The following is a 21,331-nucleotide window of genomic DNA, read 5'->3' as shown; positions in this document are numbered from 1 at the left end:
TGTTGCAGTGTAGACTTACCTAAATTAGAGATGAAAGGTTCCCTGTTGCACTATAAATCTCTGAGCCATTCAGACCCCACTAATAACTGTGAATACTTTAAGATACTAATAGGTCCTCTTTTCAGGATGGTTTGTCCCCAAACCAGGTACCTGACATTTGGCAGCAGTGCTCAGAGTCCTAAATTAATCCTGAACTCAGTAATAAATAACCTGTCGGCATCTCAATCTTCCTACTTTCCTAAGTCTGTGACACATACTATCTTGTTTCTGATTTATCAGGGCATACCAGCAGAGACCAAGCCAGAGGTGGAGAAGTCCACATCCCTATCTGTGGCTCAGCTGGCAGGAAAATTCAAAGAGCAAGCAGCTACAGTTTCTGGAAAGGAGGTAAGAAACACATCAGATAACAAAAATGGGAAATGGGAGACTAGTCCCTAGCCAATGAAGGTGGGGAGACTGGGTGATCCAAACATAAAAATAATGGCTTGATTTTGGTTTAGCAACTTTTATCCCGAATGATCCCACAGTATTTCATATCAGAAGACAATCTCATGCACAATACACTCTATACATTCCTGATTTATCTGTAGACATTCTCACATACCTATTCCAGCTGCCGTTAGAGGAAGTTTGTTGCTAGCCAGTGGCAGGATTTTTGTGTGTCTGGGACATTGAAAAACCTGCCAAGACATTCATGAGTGTCCCTCTGGTAGTTGGCATCAGTGCAAGGTGCAAATGTACAGCTCAACACTGGGCCTTTTTGATTCCTGACTAATCAGAAGGCACCCAACTAGTTTTCCTTAATCAAATGTTTGATGTTTATGAAAAAGAAATGAGACTCCAAATAGTGAGAGGCTGAACAGCAGACTAAGCAGCTTAAAAGCCAGCACACATGTCACTAGCCTCTCTCCAGGAATAATAATAATATATAATAAATGTATTATGATCGGTGTCTTAGCAATACCTATGAAAGATAAACACATTACAGAAGCACCACTGGCAAGCAAATTTCTGAATCAGCTGTCCAGGGCTCAGAAATGGTAAATAAAGTCTTGACCCTCTTTACTGGACTCTCTAAGCACTTTTATCCAATCACAGCACAGCAAACGCATAAACTCCAGATTAGACCATATATATACATGCTGACACCTAATTAACCCGCACAAATAATATTATTTGCAAGGCATGCATCTCACAAATGTCTCCAGTAAGGGCCAGCACATACTGCTATCAGGATTCCTTTCTTCCCAAAAAGCAAGAAGATGACATTCATGAATTTAAACAAATGAAGACAATCTCCTGTTTGGCTGTAGATAATTGATCCAGGTATAGCAAAGATTATGCAGCTTTTAATTTCATGCATTACTGAGTGTGACTGAAGTCAGGAGAAATAAATAGGACCTATTAGAGTTCAAGCAATGGTTTATTGCTGTGTTAGACACTATAAATTGGCACTGCAGGAAAACTGGTGCAGTCTTGCAGGATGTTATGTTAGAATACTACATTGGATAGGACTCATGTCTTGCCAGGAGCTGGGTAGACTCAAATTAATGGAGGACACTAGAATTTGACCAGCCCCTGTATGCTGGCTTTTATAGCCAGAAAGCATCCCTGTCAGAGCAGGTTTGTCTGTCTTTCTTCACTGAGGCATGGCGTAGATAACTGAATCCTGGTGATCCGGGCCTGTTTCACTGATTCACAAAAGCAGCAATGCTAGTGAGAAACAGTCTTTTGGGGAGCAAGAAGGAAAAAACCTGTCTGGGGAAGGGGTTCTGGAAGGGAAATCTAGAAAATACAGTGGAGGCAGTAGAAAGAACATAAGTAGCAAAAGTCGCTGTCACGAGGCAGAACTCACTGCCATGGTGCCTCCTGCCGGTAACACTGAGAATTAGCTCTTGACAGCAGTGCGCCTCCTTCTAGCTGATGTCTCCCCAGTCACTCCACTTGGTTTAAGGTCGGACTCTGGACCCGCATTGCTCCCAGACCATGGCATCCTCTTCAGGACACTGCCTTTCAGCGTGCCCACTACCGTTGTCTCTCATCCCCCTTCTGGGGGTTTATCAGCAGCCTGGTGTCTCTGCTGCCACAGGGCCAGCTGCAATCCTTCCAGGCCACAAAACATGGTGGCTAGACATTGTGCAAGGAGGAAGAGGGGGGACCCACTACTCTGGGTCCCGACCCAGGGACCCTCTGGCTATAGCCTTTTCCTGCTTTCCACTGCCTTCTATTTCCTTTTTTTTTATCTGAGGAAGTGGTTCTGGCCCACGAAAGCTCATCATCTAATAAACCATCTTGTTAGTCTTTAAAGTGCTACATAGTCCTGTATTTTACTTCTATTTCCTGGGCCACTTGCTGGTGACTCTCTGCACCCTCCTGGCCCTAGTGACAAGACCAGCAGCCTGGTAGGTCTAGGCAGAAGCCTCCCTCGCTAGCCCCCCTGAGCCTGCCCAGCACAGTGCACTGGTCTCACAAATTTGCCTCTCTCCTGCCTCTTCCCTGGTCAGGGTCTAACTGACTCTTTCTGCTGGGCATCTCCCTATATACAGGGCTGCCCCAGCAAGCTAAACCCTGATTAGTTTTTAAAAGCTTCCCTCTGAGTGGCCAGGACTCTGTGCAGGCTCCGTCCTGCCTGCATTAACCCCTTCCAGCCAATGTGGGGCAGTTGCCCCACCACAGTTGCCCAAAATGGCGTGCGTTTAGGCCACAAATGGCTTTAAGCCTCTGAGGAATCAGAGAAAAGTCTAAGGACTCACGGATGCTGATCTCTTTTCTGTGACAGAGAGTCCCCTACAACCATCACAAACATGTTAAAAACGAAAATTATATTTACCTAAACCTCATTCTGCCAGTTGATAATCCCTCAGTTTCCTGTGCCCTTTAGAATATAACATTGTCCTCCTGCTGCCTATGTTATTTCAGCACATCACAGTCCTAGGTGTATGTGTGTGATATAATAATCATGGTTGTCCAACCTCATTATATTTGTGATTATCACGTCAGATTGGTGAGTTATGTCCTGCAAACTTAGCATATAGGACATTAATGAATGCCCATGGTATGTCACTGCCTCACAATGTGGCACCATCACGTTGTGAAATGATCATGTTACAACAGAACGGGGTGATACTGCATGTCAGGATTGTGATGGTTCATGGCAATATTGCGTTGTCATGGGATGACACCCTCACAGTTTGATTACCTTGCTTCATGAAATGATATTGTATCACAATCTGCTAACACAATATCATCAGGTAACAGTGTAAACCTCAGGAAGCCATGATGCCTGAGCTTTTCAGCTCAGACAAACTCTATAAAGTGGCCAACTCATTAGAGGTGAAACTGCCAGTTCAATGTTTATAATTTCCCAGGTCCCCGGACATTACAAGGGTAAAAACTATGACAAAAGTCACCAAATATTGCTCCACAGAGCACAATGGTAACTTGCCAAAAGTCAGGCCATAGAAATTGGCATAAAATAGAGGAGTAACGGCGTTCCACGAGGAGTAACGGTAGTTCGGAATAGGAAGCCTAATCCGAACTACCTAGTCTGTGTCGCGTGTAGCCGCGGGGCACGGAGTTCGCACTAGCGGACATTTAAAAATGGCGGCTCCTGGCAATATGCAAATGAAGCTTGGGAAATTCAAATCCCGGGCTTCATTTGCAACTCCGGTTGCCTACATTACCACCCTAGTTCGAACTAGGGTGGTAGTGTAGACATACCCATAGAGACATAGGCAATTCAAATCAAGTTGGAACTTTCCAGGCTAGGGTTAGTATGGGTTTCAGATTACTTGAATGGGCATGACAGTGCAAACGAGATGACGTATTTTTGGAGAGACTGTGCTGATGCCTATACTAAGCCTCACCTCACACCCAGGGTAAGCCAGATCCTCCCAGGAGCCTGTGCAGGTTCAGACTGAGAGGGCTATTCATGCAGTTAATAAAAAAGTGCTATCCCTTTTCTGGACAAATCCTGCTCCTTTAGCCACTCGTTAACATTGCAGCTTGTGACCTGTGGTCTCTGTGAGCTGCACTCCCCCACCCTTTGAAAGATTAACTCTGAGCTGCCCTTCAGCCCCTGGTACCACACACAGGGTAGTGAATTCAGTGAATGAATGAAACAAGAAGATGAAGCCCAATAGAAAGACAAAGCACTGCAAAGGAAGATCAAAGCTGCCTCTGTCGATCTTCCAGGATTCAAATTAGTAGTCGAGTTAAGACAGATAATTCGAACTGGGAGGGGCATTCCTTTTGATGCCGGCAACCCTCATTTCATGAGGAGTAAAGGAAGTTGAAGGGAGAGTGTTCTTCCTTCGACTTCCTGCTCTGTGGACAGTGCCAAAAGTTGAATTTAGTTACTTCGATTTCAGCTACACAATTAATGTAGCTGAAGTTGCATATCTTATTTCGACTTTGTTCCACAGTGTGGACGTACCCTTAGTCATTATCAGAGACTGGAAAGAAAACAGAAAAATTACAAGACATTCTACTGCGCAGTTTTCAATGGGATACTTGTTAGAGCATTTCCAAGCATGTGGCTTCTCTTGGAGACATCTCCACTCCCACTGCTTACTGTTGGACTTTTTGCAGACACACAACACTGGAGGCTGCCTTCTGGTGCTTGATTGTAATCTCCATGCTCGTCCTTTGTCATTCAAATGGCTATCTGTGTCTTCAGGTACCACCCAGTAAACCACTCCGGAAGAAACCACCATGTTCCCTTCCCTTATACACCCAAAAGGAGCTGAACCACAATGGTGAGCCGGTAAGTACCAACACAATAAGGAAAGAGCATTCCTTTCACTGGGTTTTATTCCCTCTGATTTGGTGCCCTAAAAGGCATGTTAACTTGGGTCTACTAGAAGGACCACTGACAATGAAACATAAATTATAAGCTCTAAAGCAGTGAACACTTCCCCTACCCACTCATAGCAATACTGCACAGAATCTGTTCCTTGCTGCCTCCCTACGGTTGCATGTAGGCATGTGTACATGTTCCATTTCTACTTGGGAATTTCTCCCTCTGTGGCACCACATCTCCATAGGATCCACCTGATTCTCCTATTCCAGCTCCATCCTCACATCTTAAACTTTTCATGGTAGGGACTGTCATGTGTTGTTTATACAGCAAAATGATGTCCAACCTGGATGTGGCCTTTAGGCACTACCGCAACATAAATGTTAAGCAATGATTTGTTCTTGAATTCTTCCCTTCTCCTAGATTCATAGTTTGAAAGGGTGAGTGTGTAATTCATGCAGAGCCTAACATTTCTCTTCAGATATGCTAGAAGTCAGGGGTTCTCAAACGTCATTACATCCTGACTTCCTGCTGACAACAGAAATTACTTCATGATCCCAGGGGTGGGGAATGAAGCCTATGCCTGCCCAAGGCTCACAGCTCCAGGCAAGAGGGCCAAAGTTGAAGCTCAAGGCTTCAGCCCTAAATAGGGGGCCTGCAATATGAATCCTGCCACCCAGGGCTGAAGCCCTTGGGCTTTGGTTCAGCTCTGGGAAGTGCCGTTTGGCTGCAGTCCCATTCAAAGGGGGTCATGACCCACTTTGGATTCCTGACACACAGTTTGAAAACTACTGTGCTAGATGAATAGTTCACAACACACTTTACAAATATTAAAGCATATATGATGGTTAATTTTATTCCATTTTACTGATGAGGAAACTGCATCATAGAGAAGTTAAATATCTTGCCCTAAGCTATGCAGTGGCACAACCAAGTCTAGAATCCTGAAATACGAATCCTTATTCTTCTGGGACTAACCATCACACAATCCCTAAGGGTATGTCTACACTACAATGTTAGTTCGAACTATCGGACGTTAGTTCGAACTAACATTCATAGCCGCTACACTAGCGCTCCGCTAGTTCGAATTTGAATCGAACTAGCAGAGCGCTTAGTTCGAACTAGGAAAACCTCATTTTACGAGGACTAACGCCTAGTTCGAACTTACTAGTTTGAATTAAGGGGTGTGTAGCCCCTTAATTCGAACTAGTGGGAGGCTAGCCCTCCCCAGGTTTCCCTGGTGGCCACTCTGGCCAACACCAGGGAAACTCTATGCCCCCCTCCCGGTCCCGGACCCCTTAAAGGGGCACGGGCTGGCTACGGTGCCCGTGCCAGGTACAAGCCTGCAAGCACCCAGCCAGCAGACCCTGCACCTGGCACGGCACAGAGCCACCCACCCGATGTCCCCCAGCCCACCCCCTCTTCCCGGGACCAGGCTGGCGGCTCCCGGGAGCTTGCCCTGGACCGCAAGAGGCGGGCACCTTTCTGGGCTAGTGCGGACATCGTGGACCTCGTCCACGATCTCCGCACTAGGCACAGGAAAGTGGCCGTCTAGGGCAGGATAGCTGCCAGCCTGGCCACCCAGGAGCAGGTGTGCATGAAAATCAAGGGGGTCCACTGAGACCCCCGACCCTGAGCCCTGAGCTTACAACGGCCGTCCTGGGTCAGACCAAAGGTCCATCTAGCCCAGTAGCCTGTCTGCCGACAGCGGCCAATGCTAGGGATCCTGGAGGGGATGGACCGAAGACAGTGACCAAGCCATTTGTCTCGTGCCATCCCTCTCCAGCCTTCCACAAACTTTGGGCAGGGACACCACTCCTACCCCCTGGCTAAGACTACTCCATGGACCCAAGCTCCATGACTTGATCTCACTTCCCTTTCAACTCTGTTCTAGTTGTAGCCTTCACAGCCTCCTGCAGCAAGGAGTTCCACAGGTTAACTATTTGCTTTCTGAAGAACAACTTTCTCTTACTAGTTTGAAGCTTGCTACCCATTCCTTTCCTTTGGTGTCCTCTAGTCCTTCTTTATGGGAACTCAGGAAGAACTTTTCTGTGTGCACCCTCTCCACCCAACCCCTGCTTTTAGAGACCTCTATCCTGTCCCCGCTCCATCTCCTCTTTTCTAAGCTGAACAGTCCCAGTCTCTGTAGCCTCTCTTCATCTGGGACCTGTTCCCAACCCCTGATCATGTTAGTTGCCCTCCCCTCTCCCAGCCTTTCTCTTCCCCTCTCCCACCTCCTTTTCCCAGTCTCCCCCAGTTTTGTTCAATAAAGACAGAGTCAATGTTGGAAGAAACGTTATCTTTATTTTGTACATCAATAAGAAGGGGGGCTAGGGAAGGGTAAGTGGAAGGAGGTGAGGGAGGAATGGGGTACGAGCCCCCGATGGGGAGGACTGGGCTGGCTCTGCGGGCTTCTGAGGGTGGAAGCTCTCCTGCAGCCCCCCGATTGCCCCCTCTCCCCAGATGGCAGCCTGCGGCAAGTGCAGCCGGGCTGATGGCCGAGTGGTGTGATGTGCCCAGTGTGGGTACTCCGGGCAATCCAAGCCAGGACTGCTTTGCAAGCGGGGCACCCCTTAGAACTGTCTGTCCGGGGTGGGGGTCAGGACCCTTTAAGCGCAGCCCTCGGCTAGCCTGAGACAGCAGCTCCACGCTCTAAGTCCTCCTCTGATGCCCTGCCGGCACTGCTTCCGGCCATCCTTAAGTCCTGTTCAGGGTCCACTCAATGTGGACTTGCTAGTTCGAATTAGCAAAACGCTAATTCGAACTAGTTTTTAGTTCTAGACGTGTTAGTTCGAATTAGCTTAGTTCGAATTAACTAATTCGAACTAAGTTAGTTCGAACTAACTTTGTAGTGTAGACATACCCTAATATGCTAGTCAGAAGGGACAGAATCCCATTTTCTCTCAAAAGAGGGCACTGTTTGATTGGTGGAAGGGGAAAGGGAGGGAAAACAGATTTTGATAATCTGTTTTTACTCCAGATATTACTCTATACACTGTTCTCCCCTTTCTCAGTCCTGTGCACTCTAATTCTTCTTTATCTTAGACTTGAATGGCTAGAAAGCAGACGAGGTGGGAGTAATAGGAAAGGAAAGAACAGACTCCTTTGTAAAGATCACTCCATAGACTTCAGAGACACATTTTTCACTTTCCTTCCTCTTCTTCCATCCCTCACTTCCCAGGATCAGTCTGGACTAGTTCAGGTTTCAGAACTTTTCCTTTATTCATCAAGTTTATTTTGGTCTTTTCTTGTTTATTTACAGAAATTGTCTCCAAATGCTTTTCCCCTCCCCAGGGTCAAGGTGAAAAGCTCTCCTCTGATAGAAAAACTGCAGGTAGGTGTTGGATGCTGTCAACATGGCTGTTTTAATTCTCAGGGAATTAAACTGATTACCCTTTAACATGGTTCTTATATTTGTATTTCTGAGGGTATGCCTACACATAGAAAGACAGGTACTATCTCTGCTTGAGCTGGCAAGTTAAAAATAGCAGTGTGGCCACAGTGACATAGGCTGTGGATCAGGCTAGCCCCCCAAGTATGCACCCAGGAGGTCAAATGGGATTGTATTCAGGAAGCTAGCTCAAGCCACCACAGTGGCCACGCTGCTATTTTTAGTAGACTAGATCAGTGTTTCTCAACCAGTGGTACGAGTAGTCTTGGGGACAGGGGAGGGGGTACGTCAACACAACTGAAATTTGGAGAAAACTGAATTTTTGTTTTAAGTTTTACAGCACTTTATTATTTTTGTTCTTTTTATACCCAAATATTTAATCGCCCGCCTGGCTACGATTAAGTTGTTTAAACAAATGTGTTGTAATGGTAGAAAAAATGTTTGTGCGTCTGAAAACTGTAGGTACTGGGGGTACTTATAATTTTTTTAAAGGGGTACTTTATAAAAAAAGGTTGAGAAACAATCGACTAGATCAAGAAGAACTAGTATGTCTGTCTATCCAAGCACCCGTCCAGTTGCATGTAGACTATCCTAAAACAGGGGTGAGCAATAATTTTTGCAGGTGGGCCACTTAATGAATTTTAGTACATGAGCTGGCTTCACCCCCAGAAGCGGCAGGGCCTGAGAATGAAGGGGCAGGACTTGGGACTAACCCTCCCCCCCGATATTGTCTGGGGCTGGAGGCTTTAAATTAAAAACACAGCAAAGGGCTCATGATCTGGCCCCACTGCTACAATGTTGGCTGGCAGCCACCTGGGGTTGTGGCAGCTATTTAAAAGACTCGCAGCTTCAGCCCTTGCCAGGGTAATGCTGCAAGTGGGAGCTGTGAGCCATTTAAATAGGATCCAACTGCCTGAGTCACCACCTGGAAATTCGGTGGCATAGGAGGCAGCAGAATATAAATAGGAAGCAGTCAGATGTAGTCCGCAGGCTGAATCAAAGTGTTAGGGGGGCTGGATTTGGTTCCTGGGCCACATCTTGCCCAGCCCTGCCCTAAAAGCATCTCACTTTTCTGTTTCCCAAGGAATTCAACAGCTTGTTCAGCATTTACGGCTCACCTGTAACTCTCAGAAGCTGGTTTACGCCAATTAGGATAACTAACAATGTGCGGTCTCTTCACATAAAGCCCTGCTAATGCCAGCTAGCATGCCTGGTATTGTGAGCATTCTCCTAGCAGTGCCCAAATAATAGCAGGCTGTCCGTGGCAGTATTGAGCTCAACTCAAGGACACTCAGGGACACTTCAGTTGTATTTGAACTAAATAGGCACTACTCAGTGGGATTCTAGAATTAGGAGCCCCATCACAAAACACACACACAAGTTTTTTCAAAGGTCTTCTCTTGTTAAACTGAGGGTGCATCTACACAGCACCTTAAACTCGAAATAAGATACCCAATTTGTGCTATGCAGCACCAAATTTTGAAATGATGTGCTATTTTGAGCCATCCCTTATCCCTTGTGCAATGAGGTTTACTGGGATGGCAAAATAGCGTGCCCGTTATTTCAAAAAAATATTTTGAAATAACAGGCCGCTTGTGTAGATGTGGGTTAGCTATTTCGGTATATCACCAGTATCCTGAAATAGCTGTGCAGTGTAGACATACCCTTAATGATCATTTGAAGGGCCTGAGAGTACTCACAGCTACAAACTTCAGGTGATTTAAACACAGAGTGATTTAAAGCTTCTTTTGGTTATTGACTACTCTCTTCACAGCCTTTCCTGTGCCACATGGGAGACATATTTGCTAGGCTGAGACACTGGAAAATCCCCTAATACTTCATATGACATAATAATGCTTCAGAGATCGAGCTGTTCAATTGTCCATCCAGAACTTCTTCACATGGGATTGTTTGTTGACAGTATCACCAGGAGAAACATAAAACCAGGAGCTACATCTCTTGTGTCAGCTGGATGACTTAGTATCATGTGTTAAAGGCAAGGGCTCCCCCATGTGGTCACTATGTGATCATATTACCATCAATTGTTTCAGTCCACTTTACTGCTGACAGGGGAAATTTGGGTGGCAGACCAAAAATCATGTTAAATCTTAGGGGAGGTTTATTATAATTATGTCATTTTTTGCAGGCCAATCTGGCATTTGCTCCAACTACCCTGATGCCAGGAACATCTCCAAAAAGCCCAGGTTTGAAAGTTATACCGTCTCCATTTAGCACTCCCCCTTCAACTCCCAGCAGCCCTGGCATCCAGTCCCGTTCCAGTGAATCAGATGCGGCACCAGTCAGTTTTGATCAACCACCAGAGGGTACTCAACTCCAGTTTCATACCAAGGTACAGTGTCTGCCAGGCCTCCAACACAGGAAGCCAAAGCCAGCTTACTGCTTGGAGTGGAAATGGAACACTAGTTCTTACTTTCTAATTCAGTCTTGAGAGTGTGTGTTTGTAGCCAAATGAGGAGATCTATGCATCTGTTTTGAAACTGCCTCTCACTATGGTCCATTGGACTCCCTCTCTTGCAAACAGATTTTTTTTGGTTGGTCAATCAGATTCCAGCTGTCTTCAGGTGGTGACGTGGCATTACTCACCTGCTTCAATTCAACATGAACCTTTCTGTTGCCCAGTCCCCCTGTTTTGTGAGACCCTCTTTGCAATCTGCTTGGGACTTAACTATCTTGAGCAGTTTTGAATCATCTGCAAATTTTGCCACCACGCTGTTTACCCCTTTCTCCAGATCATTTACAATAAGGGATGCTGAAAGCCATGGAGCCAAACCATAAACCCTGTATATAATGAAAATCACTTGACGATGGGGAGTGCTACAGCACTCTCCCAACCTCGCACCCATAGTTACAGCACCTATAGCTGCCAATACAGCTTTCAAATGGAAAAATTTGGGAGGCACAAGGCACAGCACACTAGAAGGGGTTTCTGCAGATTAAGACTCAAACGCATTGGCAACAGTGGAAAGAGAACCTGAAATACCTGAGTTTACTACTGAGAAGTGAAACTCCTTTATCCTTTCCCATTATCCCAGTGCCAAAATTAAAATGGCAGAGGTTTTCAAAGTAATTCCTCACTCATAAGCAACTATATACTGAGTCTAGTGTCCTTGTAGTCAATGTTTTCAGATATGATACGTAAATTGTAGAAAGAACCTGTTTAAATGGGGGCAATGATCTCTCACTACTTTCTCAGAGAGGTAAAATGTTAGTGAGGAGGAGAACTGATGTTTGAGTCACCAGCTGGCAGCTAAGTATCTGAATCATGTACCCATAGGTTTCTGGGCTGCCACTGCACACTTGTGTGGTTCTTTGAAATGCCTGCATCTCAACTTTACCTGTTTTCAGGTGCGGACACGGGGATCAATTAAGCGCAGACCCCCCTCCAGGAAATTCCGAAAGTCTCAGTCAGACTATGGAGATAGTAACGATTTAAAGGCGACTGGATCATCTCAAGAAAATGGGGCCAAAGAAGAGGATAGTGATGATGTGTTCATGCCTAAAAATCAGAAAGAGGAGTTTCAGTCTCCTGCATTTGGAACCAGCAGTAAAGTGTTGCGGCAACGGATAAGATCCGATGAAAAGCCACCATCAAGGAGAAAGCCCAGTGGAACAGAAAACGAAGAGGAGAAAGAGAAGGAAAGAGAGGCAGTGACCCCACGCAAGAGCAGCACAGAAGATAAGGAAAAGCCATGCCAGAGCTCTCCAGGGAAGAATGAAGGGAAGCTAAGCCAGAGCACTCCAGAGGAGAAGCCATGTCCAAATACCATGGGAAATGAGGATAAGGAGCTGTGCCAGAACACCCTAGGGGATAAGGAAGAAAAGAGGGACATAAGCTCCCTGGAAGGAAAGGAGCATGGCAATGCCTATGAACAGGAGAAAAGGAACAAAGAAAATAAAGAAGTGAAGAAGGAAGAAAACAGTGAGGGCAAAGACGCACAGGAAACAGGTACTCAGGAAAAATCCCTGGAGACTGGGATACCACAGCCTACAGCAGACACAGGAACTGCCAGTGAGCATGGAAGTGTGACACCAATGCAAGAACTGGACACCGAGTAAGTATGAAGCAGAGGTGAGATAGGCCACCAGAGTAATTGTTCATGAAATACCAGAGGCTTTCACAAACATTTTGCCTGAAAAAGAAAAAGGCTTATGTGCCAAAATGTCAGTGTTACCATTTCCCTCTGCTGTTTGTCAAATCTCAATACAAATCAACTTCAATATGAGAGCACCTAATATAGAGAATTAAAATGCTCAGTTCCCCAGGCAAGCATGACAGTGAAAAGTATGTAGGTGAAAGAAGAGAGAAAAATGTTGACCCTTGACACCTTGTCTGATTAAAAGGAATATTTCCAAACTTATTGTTAGCAGTGTCAGCCATAATTGTGGTGCATACATACCAATTTCGTGATCACCCACTAAACCACAAAAACTATTTCCTTCCAATTCAAAAAACACAGTCCTCTACCACTTGAGATAAAGGAGAATTTCCACATGCTATGTTAGGACTTACACGACATACTACTGTGCCTAGCCTTTAACCTATGGTAGTTAACATAATCTCACACACATAAATTGTTCATTTTTTTTAATTGTATCCTTTGGTATATATGGTTGTGACTACTTTCTTCCACTATTTGATCTGAGGAAGTGGGTCTGGCCCACGAAAGCTCATCATCTAATAAACCATCTTGTTAGTCTTTAAAGTGCTACATTGTCCTGCATTTTGCTTCACACATAAATAGGTCTCCCGTTCCATCCAACAGGGCAGCGATGCCATCAGTACGCTAACTATTACAGAGCACAGTTCTAGTGTTGAAAAGTCATCCTAGCAAATTGGACCCTTCTGCATTCAAACTTAGGTTTCCACCAGTCCTGATTGTTTTAAAACTGAACTATCTTGAGTTTGGAAGGTTTGAATATGTGTCTTAAAGAGCATTTTGTAGGGAGAAAAGATCCAGAATGGATGTGGATAGGAAAGTAAAAACGGAGAAAAACGTATTCCCTGTCATCAATTCAAGTACTAACCCAGCTTAGCTTCTGAGAACAGGGGAAATCAATCTGGAGTAGGATGTAAGTGATTAGTCGAGTAATCAACTACCCGATAAGCCTTTGTGGCTCTTACTACATTTTAAAAGCAGAGCTGCAGTGTCTGGGACCAGGCACAAGCCATGACTCAGTTGCCCTGGCTCATGTCCAGTCCCAGACCATTGCGGCTCTACCTTTTAAATGTAGTAAGAGCCTAGGGGCTCTTATTATGTTTAAAAAACAGAGCCCCAGCATCTGGGACGGGGCGTAAATTCCATCGACTCCTCAATTTGCTTACAAACCACTATTTAACATCCCTAATCTGGAGTGGTCTGGCTGCAGCTTTCCTTCAAATTTATAGCAAGAAAACCATAATCCAATTATAAAAGATAACTAAAAAGGCACCCAGATTTCAGACTTTCCTATTGATTCCTAATCAATATAAAATTGTAACTTTTTTTTATAACTTTCCTTATTGTCTTCTATCATTCTTTCCCTCTCAAAAGGATGAACCCAATCAGGATAGAGGAGACTTTAATGTGAAGAGAAACCAAATAGTCTGATTAAGGTGCAGCTACTGGAGAACTCTCCCCAGCAACAGATCAGCGGAATATTAACAACATCAAAGAAGTTCACTGTTCTTACACCACAACACTGTGTAGCAGTGGGAAGAAAAGACTGGAATTAAGACTTTTTTTCTGTAGGTTCAAAAAGGATGCACTGATTGACTCTTCTTGGGATTTATTGAAGAACTTTATGGCCATGTTTGAAGACATGATGCACAGAAGCTTGGGCATGACAAACACCACCATTTCTGAGCCCAATGTTCACCATTACAGCAGAGTTTCAAATTTTGTTTGTTCCTCCGTATTGGACTTTGATGCAGCTTATCAGTTTTGGACATATATAAATCGTGCATTCTAAATAGCTTGCCTTTGAAATATTTTTAGTTTTCAAATGTAAGTAAATTAATTTTTTTTATAGGAGAATTGATTTTCTCTCGCTCACTCTCTCTCTCTGTATATATATATATATATTTATGCTGTATGGCAGACAATGTGAATCATAAATCTGGAAAACATCATTTTAAATGGCTTATACAGTGTCTTTGATAAATATTTACTAGGATTAGCTTTGGATTGATAAATTCGTACTTGAAACACCCAACAGCTGAAGATTATTTTTCGGTAGGATTTCTTGGTGGGTTTTTTTTTCTCGTGTTGTTGATAAGTCATGACTGAAATACCATATCCACAGAACACTTATAGCATGGGAAGTAATAGCACAAGCTTTCCTCACACTACTTCACAACTATATTCAACTTTTACTTGGATGGGTCAAGTTTAAGTGAGTCGTCATGACATCTTCTGTCTTTGGACTCTACTGAGACTGCTAAACAGTGATCAATTAGAATCATTTTTAATTTTTTGTGATAAGGACACTTGTTTACCGGAAACGGGACTGAAATAATCTATTCATTCCAAATAAGCTAGTGAACTGCCCGTGTATGGTTGAGTTTCATTTAGTATAGTCGAGGCTGGATGTCAACTGATGAATTACCCTCCCATAAAAATAATTTTAAGAGTCCAGGTTCTCTCTTTAAACTAGAGAATTTAGAAGGAGTGTTTGAAAGGACAGGATGACAGCAGAAGTACTCAGATACTGTGGTGACCGAGGGACATGTACAAGTGCTTAGAGCTGGCATTTAGGGCTCTATTAAAACTTTCAAATGACTAGCTAGCTCAGGGGTCTAGTGGATGGGCAATGGAGCCATTTTCCTCCAGATGGCATTAGCTATTGATTGGCCTACATGAAATGAGTTGGGGGGGGGAGGTGTTACAATCCCCATTCCTAATAGACAGGTGTTCACATCACTAAAACCACAAACACATTATGTAACCCCCCCTCTTCCCAACAGTATCATTGAAGAGGCCAAAGACTGAAAGAGCCATGGAGATGAGATCAAACTCCCTTTCATCTTTGAAGTGGTTGCCACAGGCCAGAGGTTCGACACACTGACCAGGCAGACAGTGATGGAACCTGGCTTTGCTGTTGCCTATGCTGCACCTGCTCTGTGGATGGAGACCTATGAGGCAGAGTCATTCTGTTCTTTGTTTATACAGAGCCTACCACAATGGGATCAGCACGTGTCTTCATCTTTGAAATACATTTTAATTTTTTTTCTTGGGCTTGTATCCCAGGCCAGACTGCAGTCATCACTGTAACATTTCTGTTCTCAGCAGATGTATATGGACATATGTGATTGTGCATTACTGTATATATGCGTGTGCATGTTTAGAGAATGTGTGTGCTGGCCAAGAGGGTGGAATTTGTCCTCCCTCCCCTTGAAAATATAATGGAAAAATAGAGAAAATAAAACAGCAGAACTGAAAAGAAAAATAACTGTGTGTTTCTTTCTGGGGAGTTGCAGAAGCCTAAACCAAGATGGGTGGAGCTGGGAGCAGCAGACAGAATGAGGGCAGGATTACAACTGGGAATAGTATGATGTTTAACCATCAGGTTTGAAATTCACATAAGAATGGCCATACTGGATCAGAGAAAAGGTCCATCTAGCCCAGTATCCTTAAAAACACAAATCATATCTGTGTAGTAATTAAAGATTGCACAGTAAGAATAGAAAACTGCTCCTCCACACACACACAATTGCACATTACATTACACAGGTATGACATCACTCTCTGCTTCCAAGAAGCAGGCACTACTTAATGTGGCTTTCTATAGGTCAGTTGTTAATCTATGGTAACAAAGTCCTAACAGATGGGGATTGGCTCAGTATTAGCTGAGGGAGTGTAGCCTCACTGAATGATTAAAGATTATTTACTGAATGAAGGATTCATGCATGTCTCTTAGATCAGGGGTGGGCACAAATTTTTGCAGGGGGGGCCACTTGATGAATTTTGGTACGTGGTCATGGGCTGGCTCCACCTCCGGAAGGCACAGGATCTGGGGTGGAAAAAGCAGAGCTGGGTATTAGCCTCCCACCAGGATTTTCCAGGGCTGGAGGCTTTGAATTAAAAATACTGCAGGCTCTTGGCCCCACCACCATGTTGCTTGGCAGCCATCTGGGGTTGCTCCAGCTATTTAAAGGGTTGGGGTAATGTTGCAACTGGGAACCTGAGCCATTTAAATAGGATCCTGTTGCCTGAGCCACCACCACCTGGAAATTTGGTGGCACGTGCAGCAGGATATAAATAGAAAGCAGCCAGATGCAGTCCACAGGCTGGATCAGAGTGTTAGGTGGGCTGCATCTGGCCCCCGGGCTTCATCTTGCCAGCCCTGTCTTAGATCAAAGAGGGGCTGCGTGGGTGGAAAGAAGGGTGGAGAAAATAAATGTGTTAAAACAGACACTCTTCCCCAGCTTTTCTGGATTAACTGAATAGGGCTGAGCTGCAGACCTCCACATACCTCCTGCATGGGGCTGCTGTATGATACAGATAATAAGTAGGAAAGGCCTTGGATCATGCATTCTGGCCTTAGTGCGGCCATAGTGGTATCTCAGATTCTCTGACAGCAGAGTACGGGATCAGATCCTAAAACTCCAATGACTGGACAAGAGCACACCACAAGTAAGGAAAATATTATTTATATAGCACCTTTGGCATGCCTGCTGTTTTATAAATAAGTATCATAGACTCATAGAATCCTAGAACTGGAAGGGACCTTGAAAGGTCATCAAGTCCAGTCCCCTGCCCTCATGACAGGACCAAGCACTATAGACCATCCCTGATAGATGTCTATCTAACCTGCTCTTAAATATCTCCAGTGATGAAGATTCCACAATCTCCCTAGGCAATTTATTCCAGTGTTTAACTACCTTGACAGTTAGGAAGTTTTTCCCAATGTCCAACCTAAAGTAGTATAACAATACAGATTTCCTGTCCCACAGAATTTCAAATTTAGAGAAAAAACACAAAGGAGTAGGGAAAAGAATGCTACATAAAAACTTAAGCTACGTCTACATTGCGCATTCTTGTGCAAGAAGATATGCAAATGAGGCACAGCAATGAGTATCGCCACGCCTCATTTGCATACCTAATGAGCCACCATTTTTACACAAGGAGTTTTTGCACAAGAAGGAGCAGTCTACACTCCTCCTTCGCATGCAAAACCCCCTCTTGCGCAAGAGCCGGTCTGCCCGAAAATAAGTGTAGACTGCTCCTTCTTGCGCAAAAGCCCCTTGTGCAAAAATGGTGGCTCATTAGGTATGCAAATGATCACCATGCCTCATTTGCATATCTTCGTGCACAAGAATGTGCACGGTAGATGCAACCTAAGTCTGCGTCTAGATTGGCATGATTTTGCGGAAATACTTTTAACGGAAAAGTTTTTCCGTTAAAAGTATTTCCGCAAAAGCGTGTCTAGATTTGTACGGATGCTTTTCGCAAAAGCATCTGTGGCCAGTCTAGACGCGATTTTGCACAAGAAAGCCCCAATCACCATTTTAGCCATCGGGGCTTTTTTCACAAAACAGTTCTTCCCTTTCTACACTGGCCCTCTTGCGCAAGTATTCTTGCGCAAGAGGGCTTTTTCCCGAGCGGGAGCGTGAAAGTATTTGCTCAAGAAGCACTGATTTTATACATTACAAAGTCAGTGCTCTTGCGCAAATTCAAGCGGCCAGTGTAGACAGCTGGCAAGTTTTTGCGCAAAAGCAGCCGCTTTTGCCCAAAATCTTGCCAGTCTAGACGCACCTTAAGAGTTTTGGCAGTTATATTCAGCTGAGATCTTGTTAAGTTATGTGGCTGTCTTCTGGTTTTAATTTAAATTGAAATGGGAGCCAAATGAAAGGCCCAGGCAGTGAGGGAGAAGGTCAGGTATTGGCAGAGGTGATTTGGGTAGGGCATTGGCAGCAGTAGTCACATCTGGTTCTTACATAGTGCTTGTGATCAGCAGAGTTCCATGCATATTATGATCTTAACATGTTATCTCTGTTTCATACCAGGGAAACTGGCACACAGAAGGAGGCTAATTGAAGGGTGTAGGTCACCCAGGAAGTTTATGATGGAGCAGGCAATTCAACCTAGGGCCCCAGATTCCTTAGGTCACTTGGTAGGAGCACAGACAGGCCCAACTGAGCGAAGGTGGATGACCTAGGGTACATCTACATTGCATGGGTATTTCAGTTTACCTCCAATATCCTGAAATAGCTACCCCGTGTCTACACCTGGTATTTTGAAGTAGTTTTCAAAATAACAGGCACGGTATTTTGGCATCCCAGTAAACCTTGTTGCACAAGGAATACAGGATGGCTTGAAATAGCATCTTATTTCAAAATTTGGTGCTGTGTAAACACGCCATATTTCAAAATAGATTCAAAATAAGATACGCAAATTGCCTATCTTATTTCGAGTTTAGTGTGCTTTGTAGACGCACCCTTAGCAGCAATGTTCCTTGTAAGCTGTGTGCTTGTGTGGCCAGTCAGCATTCAAATGCTGCCCAGCTGATTAGCAGAGTGCCCACCGCTAGGTTTTGTTTGTGGTGCATAAGGCATGCCTTTGTGCACATAAAAAGTTATTGCACACATGGATTAAAAAAAACCCACATATGGAAGAAAAAGATTAGAAGGCACATTGAGGGTAGGAAGCACAAAGAGTCTGCAACTCTGCCAGAAGCTATTCCACCAGGGGATTCTTCCCTCCAACATGCCCTAATGCCATTTTCTCAACAGTATCCCCAGACAATCTACAGGCTAGCTTCCAAGAGTCACAGGGAGATCCCTGCTGATTGCAGTGGACTCCAGCCCTGCTAGCACATAAGGGGGTGGCCAGGAGGGAGGGGGCCTGCAATGAGGAGGAGCAGGGTGGCTCTGCTGTGGCGCAAGAGGGGCACATTCCACCGCCCGCCTCAGTCACTGCACGCTGCAGAGCCCCGCCCGCGCCTCCCTGCGGCAGCAGCGGCTGGCGTGACGTGTGCAGAGGCGCCGCCTGAGCGGCACATTGATTCTGGCCACGCCTCACGCCGGGGATTCCAGCCCAGCCCCCAGCTGGCCCCTCCCTCTGGGCTCTGCCTGACGCAGACTCAGGGCGGAGCGAGGGGCGGGAGAGCAGCTGTTCCCCCGCCTCCCACCCAGAGGGGAAGGGAGGGGGCGTATAGAACGGAGTAATATACGGGTATCTAGTCCAGGGACCTTCGGAAGCCCAACGGAAGAAAGGAGGGCCGGACTAAACCATGGTCCCACTATGGGGTTAGGGGGAAGGACCGAACGTCCGGATCACAGCGTGTGCGGGAGAGCTGAAGCGGGAAAGAGCCCCGTCCCCCTCCTCTAGGGATGAGCTCGCCCTCTCCTCAATCCAGCCGCCGTTGGGGAACAGTCTGTTACCTCGCAGAGTGCGGGGGTGAGGCTCCCCCCTGCCAAAGCGTAAATGGGATTTCCCCATACAGGAGTCCTACTATCCGGCGCTCCCCACACCGCCGCCGCAGGAATCAGAATAGTATCTGCCACATGGGGGCGACTGACTGTGGGTGGAGGAAAGGCGATCCCATTAGGCGGGTGGATTATAGTGGGAAACGGAATGGTATCTTCCAGCCAGGGCCGCCTGTAGGTGGAACCATCCGGCAGCCTGGAGGGGGGGAGAAAACAGGCCATACCATTAGTAGTTGGCACACTTGTAACAAGGAGGCGGGATAATAGTGAAGAGCCTGGCTAGAGAAAAAGAAGCAGGCAGCGGCTCGTTGGTCTAGGGGTATGATTCTCGCTTCGGGTGCGAGAGGTCCCGGGTTCAAATCCCGGACGAGCCCGTTACGAGGAAGGGTGCGAGCCTTTCCATTTTGTGGCTTGGAGCCCTCAATTCATTTTATGGGTGGCAGGCACAGCGGGGCCACCAGGGCAGTCTCTCAGAGGGACGAAGCACAAGCGGGTGGGAGCAGGGCAATGCAAGGAGAGGCTGGAGGGGGATGAGAATTGCACAGCGGGAAGGGGTGCACCGGGTAGCAGCTGTGTGTGTGTGTGTGTGTGTGTGTGTGTGTGTGTGTGTGTGTGTGCTGGGGTGTGTGTGTGTGTGTGTGCTGGGTGTGAGTGTGTGTGTGTGTGTGTGTGTGTGTGCTGGGGTGTGTGTGTGTGTGTGTGCTGGGGTGTGTGTGTGTGTGTGTGCTGGGTGTGTGTGCTGGGTGTGTGTGTGTGTGTGTGTGTGTTCGTTCGCTGGGCGGGGGCGTGCAAGCGGAGGTACAGGAAATGGACCTATGGATCCAGCTAGTTTTTAGGCTGGGGAGGAAGAAATAGATTGCCATGGCAAGTGCTTGAGTGTGCAGCTATCGCAAGCAGTGGTGTTGGGAGGGCAGAGCCGCGCTGGGGCAAACTGGAGCGCGGGGGGGGGACCGGGTCATGTGGAGCCTGCAGGGGACACAGGGGGCCCGGTGACACATCCAGGGAACCCAACCCCCTCGTGCACCCTCTCTCATGAGCGCCCTGCAATGCCAGCGGGGCCAATGTCAGTGTGCATGGAGGAGAGGGGACCATGCATCAGTGAAAATTTATGATTTACTCGACTGAGTGTTAACTTACATTCATGCACTGTCAGTACAGAAAGAAAGTGGATCATGTTTTTAGTTTCAAATTCGTCTCCATATTTTGTAACCATGTGTGGAAATGTACCTTCAATAAACCCAACATTAAATATTCATAAAAATGTTACATTTGGGGGAAGAAGAAAAAGAGGGCTCGTCCGGGATTTGAACCCGGGACCTCTCGCACCCTAAGCGAGAATCATACCCCTAGACCAACGAGCCACTATAGTTAGTGGATTGAAAGTACTGTAAAGGAAGCTAATGTTGGTTCAGGCCACATGGTTCTTGATTTAGATAGGTGTTTACCATGACAGAGTAATTCTATCAGTATTCTATCCTCTATTTGGCATCTTTCAGCAGGGATAATTCTTCACCTCTTTATTTCTTTATTAGTTATTAGAATAAAATTAATAAATTATAGAAACAATACTATTATTTGTAATATTGATAATAATATGCATAAAACTGCACAGACTCTTTCATCAAGCCTGAGCAGGTGATCCCTTTTCATCCTTTACACCTATCGTAAGAGCTGCCTTTTCTTTGGGTAAAACCTGACCACTTACACAGTACAA

The 21,331-nt window shown here is 45.7% G+C and overlaps 1 protein-coding gene, 1 long non-coding RNA gene and 2 other non-coding genes across 4 annotated transcripts in view; 2 read left to right on the top strand and 2 right to left on the bottom strand.

Moving 5' to 3' along the window:
* Positions 1 to 15,619, top strand: part of RCSD1 (RCSD domain containing 1) — a 43,141-nt gene extending 27,522 nt beyond the window's left edge. The window contains exons 2-8 of the mRNA XM_075909122.1: positions 280 to 387; positions 4,679 to 4,765; positions 8,061 to 8,132; positions 10,336 to 10,539; positions 11,556 to 12,262; positions 13,742 to 14,194; positions 15,154 to 15,619. Of these exons, the coding sequence (XP_075765237.1) occupies positions 280 to 387; positions 4,679 to 4,765; positions 8,061 to 8,132; positions 10,336 to 10,539; positions 11,556 to 12,262; positions 13,742 to 13,778 (1,215 nt within the window). The 3' untranslated portion in view covers positions 13,779 to 14,194; positions 15,154 to 15,619. The remainder of the gene's footprint in view (positions 1 to 279; positions 388 to 4,678; positions 4,766 to 8,060; positions 8,133 to 10,335; positions 10,540 to 11,555; positions 12,263 to 13,741; positions 14,195 to 15,153) is intronic.
* Positions 15,149 to 19,727, bottom strand: LOC142819965 (uncharacterized). Its single transcript, XR_012897663.1, has 2 exons — positions 19,573 to 19,727; positions 15,149 to 16,199 (listed from the first exon to the last, which is right to left on the bottom strand). It is a non-coding gene; the product is annotated as an uncharacterized LOC142819965 (long non-coding RNA).
* Positions 19,728 to 19,919: 192 nt separating this feature from the next.
* Positions 19,920 to 19,991, top strand: TRNAP-CGG (transfer RNA proline (anticodon CGG)). Its single transcript has one exon. It is a non-coding gene; the product is annotated as a tRNA-Pro (tRNA).
* A 915-nt stretch (positions 19,992 to 20,906) lies between these two features.
* Positions 20,907 to 20,978, bottom strand: TRNAP-AGG (transfer RNA proline (anticodon AGG)). Its single transcript has one exon. It is a non-coding gene; the product is annotated as a tRNA-Pro (tRNA).
* Between the last annotated feature and the right edge of the window lie 353 nt (positions 20,979 to 21,331).

This window comes from Pelodiscus sinensis, chromosome 1 (assembly GCF_049634645.1).
Source record: "Pelodiscus sinensis isolate JC-2024 chromosome 1, ASM4963464v1, whole genome shotgun sequence".
Classification (NCBI taxonomy): domain Eukaryota; kingdom Metazoa; phylum Chordata; order Testudines; family Trionychidae; genus Pelodiscus; species Pelodiscus sinensis.
This window is presented reverse-complemented; position numbering and strand designations above follow the sequence as displayed.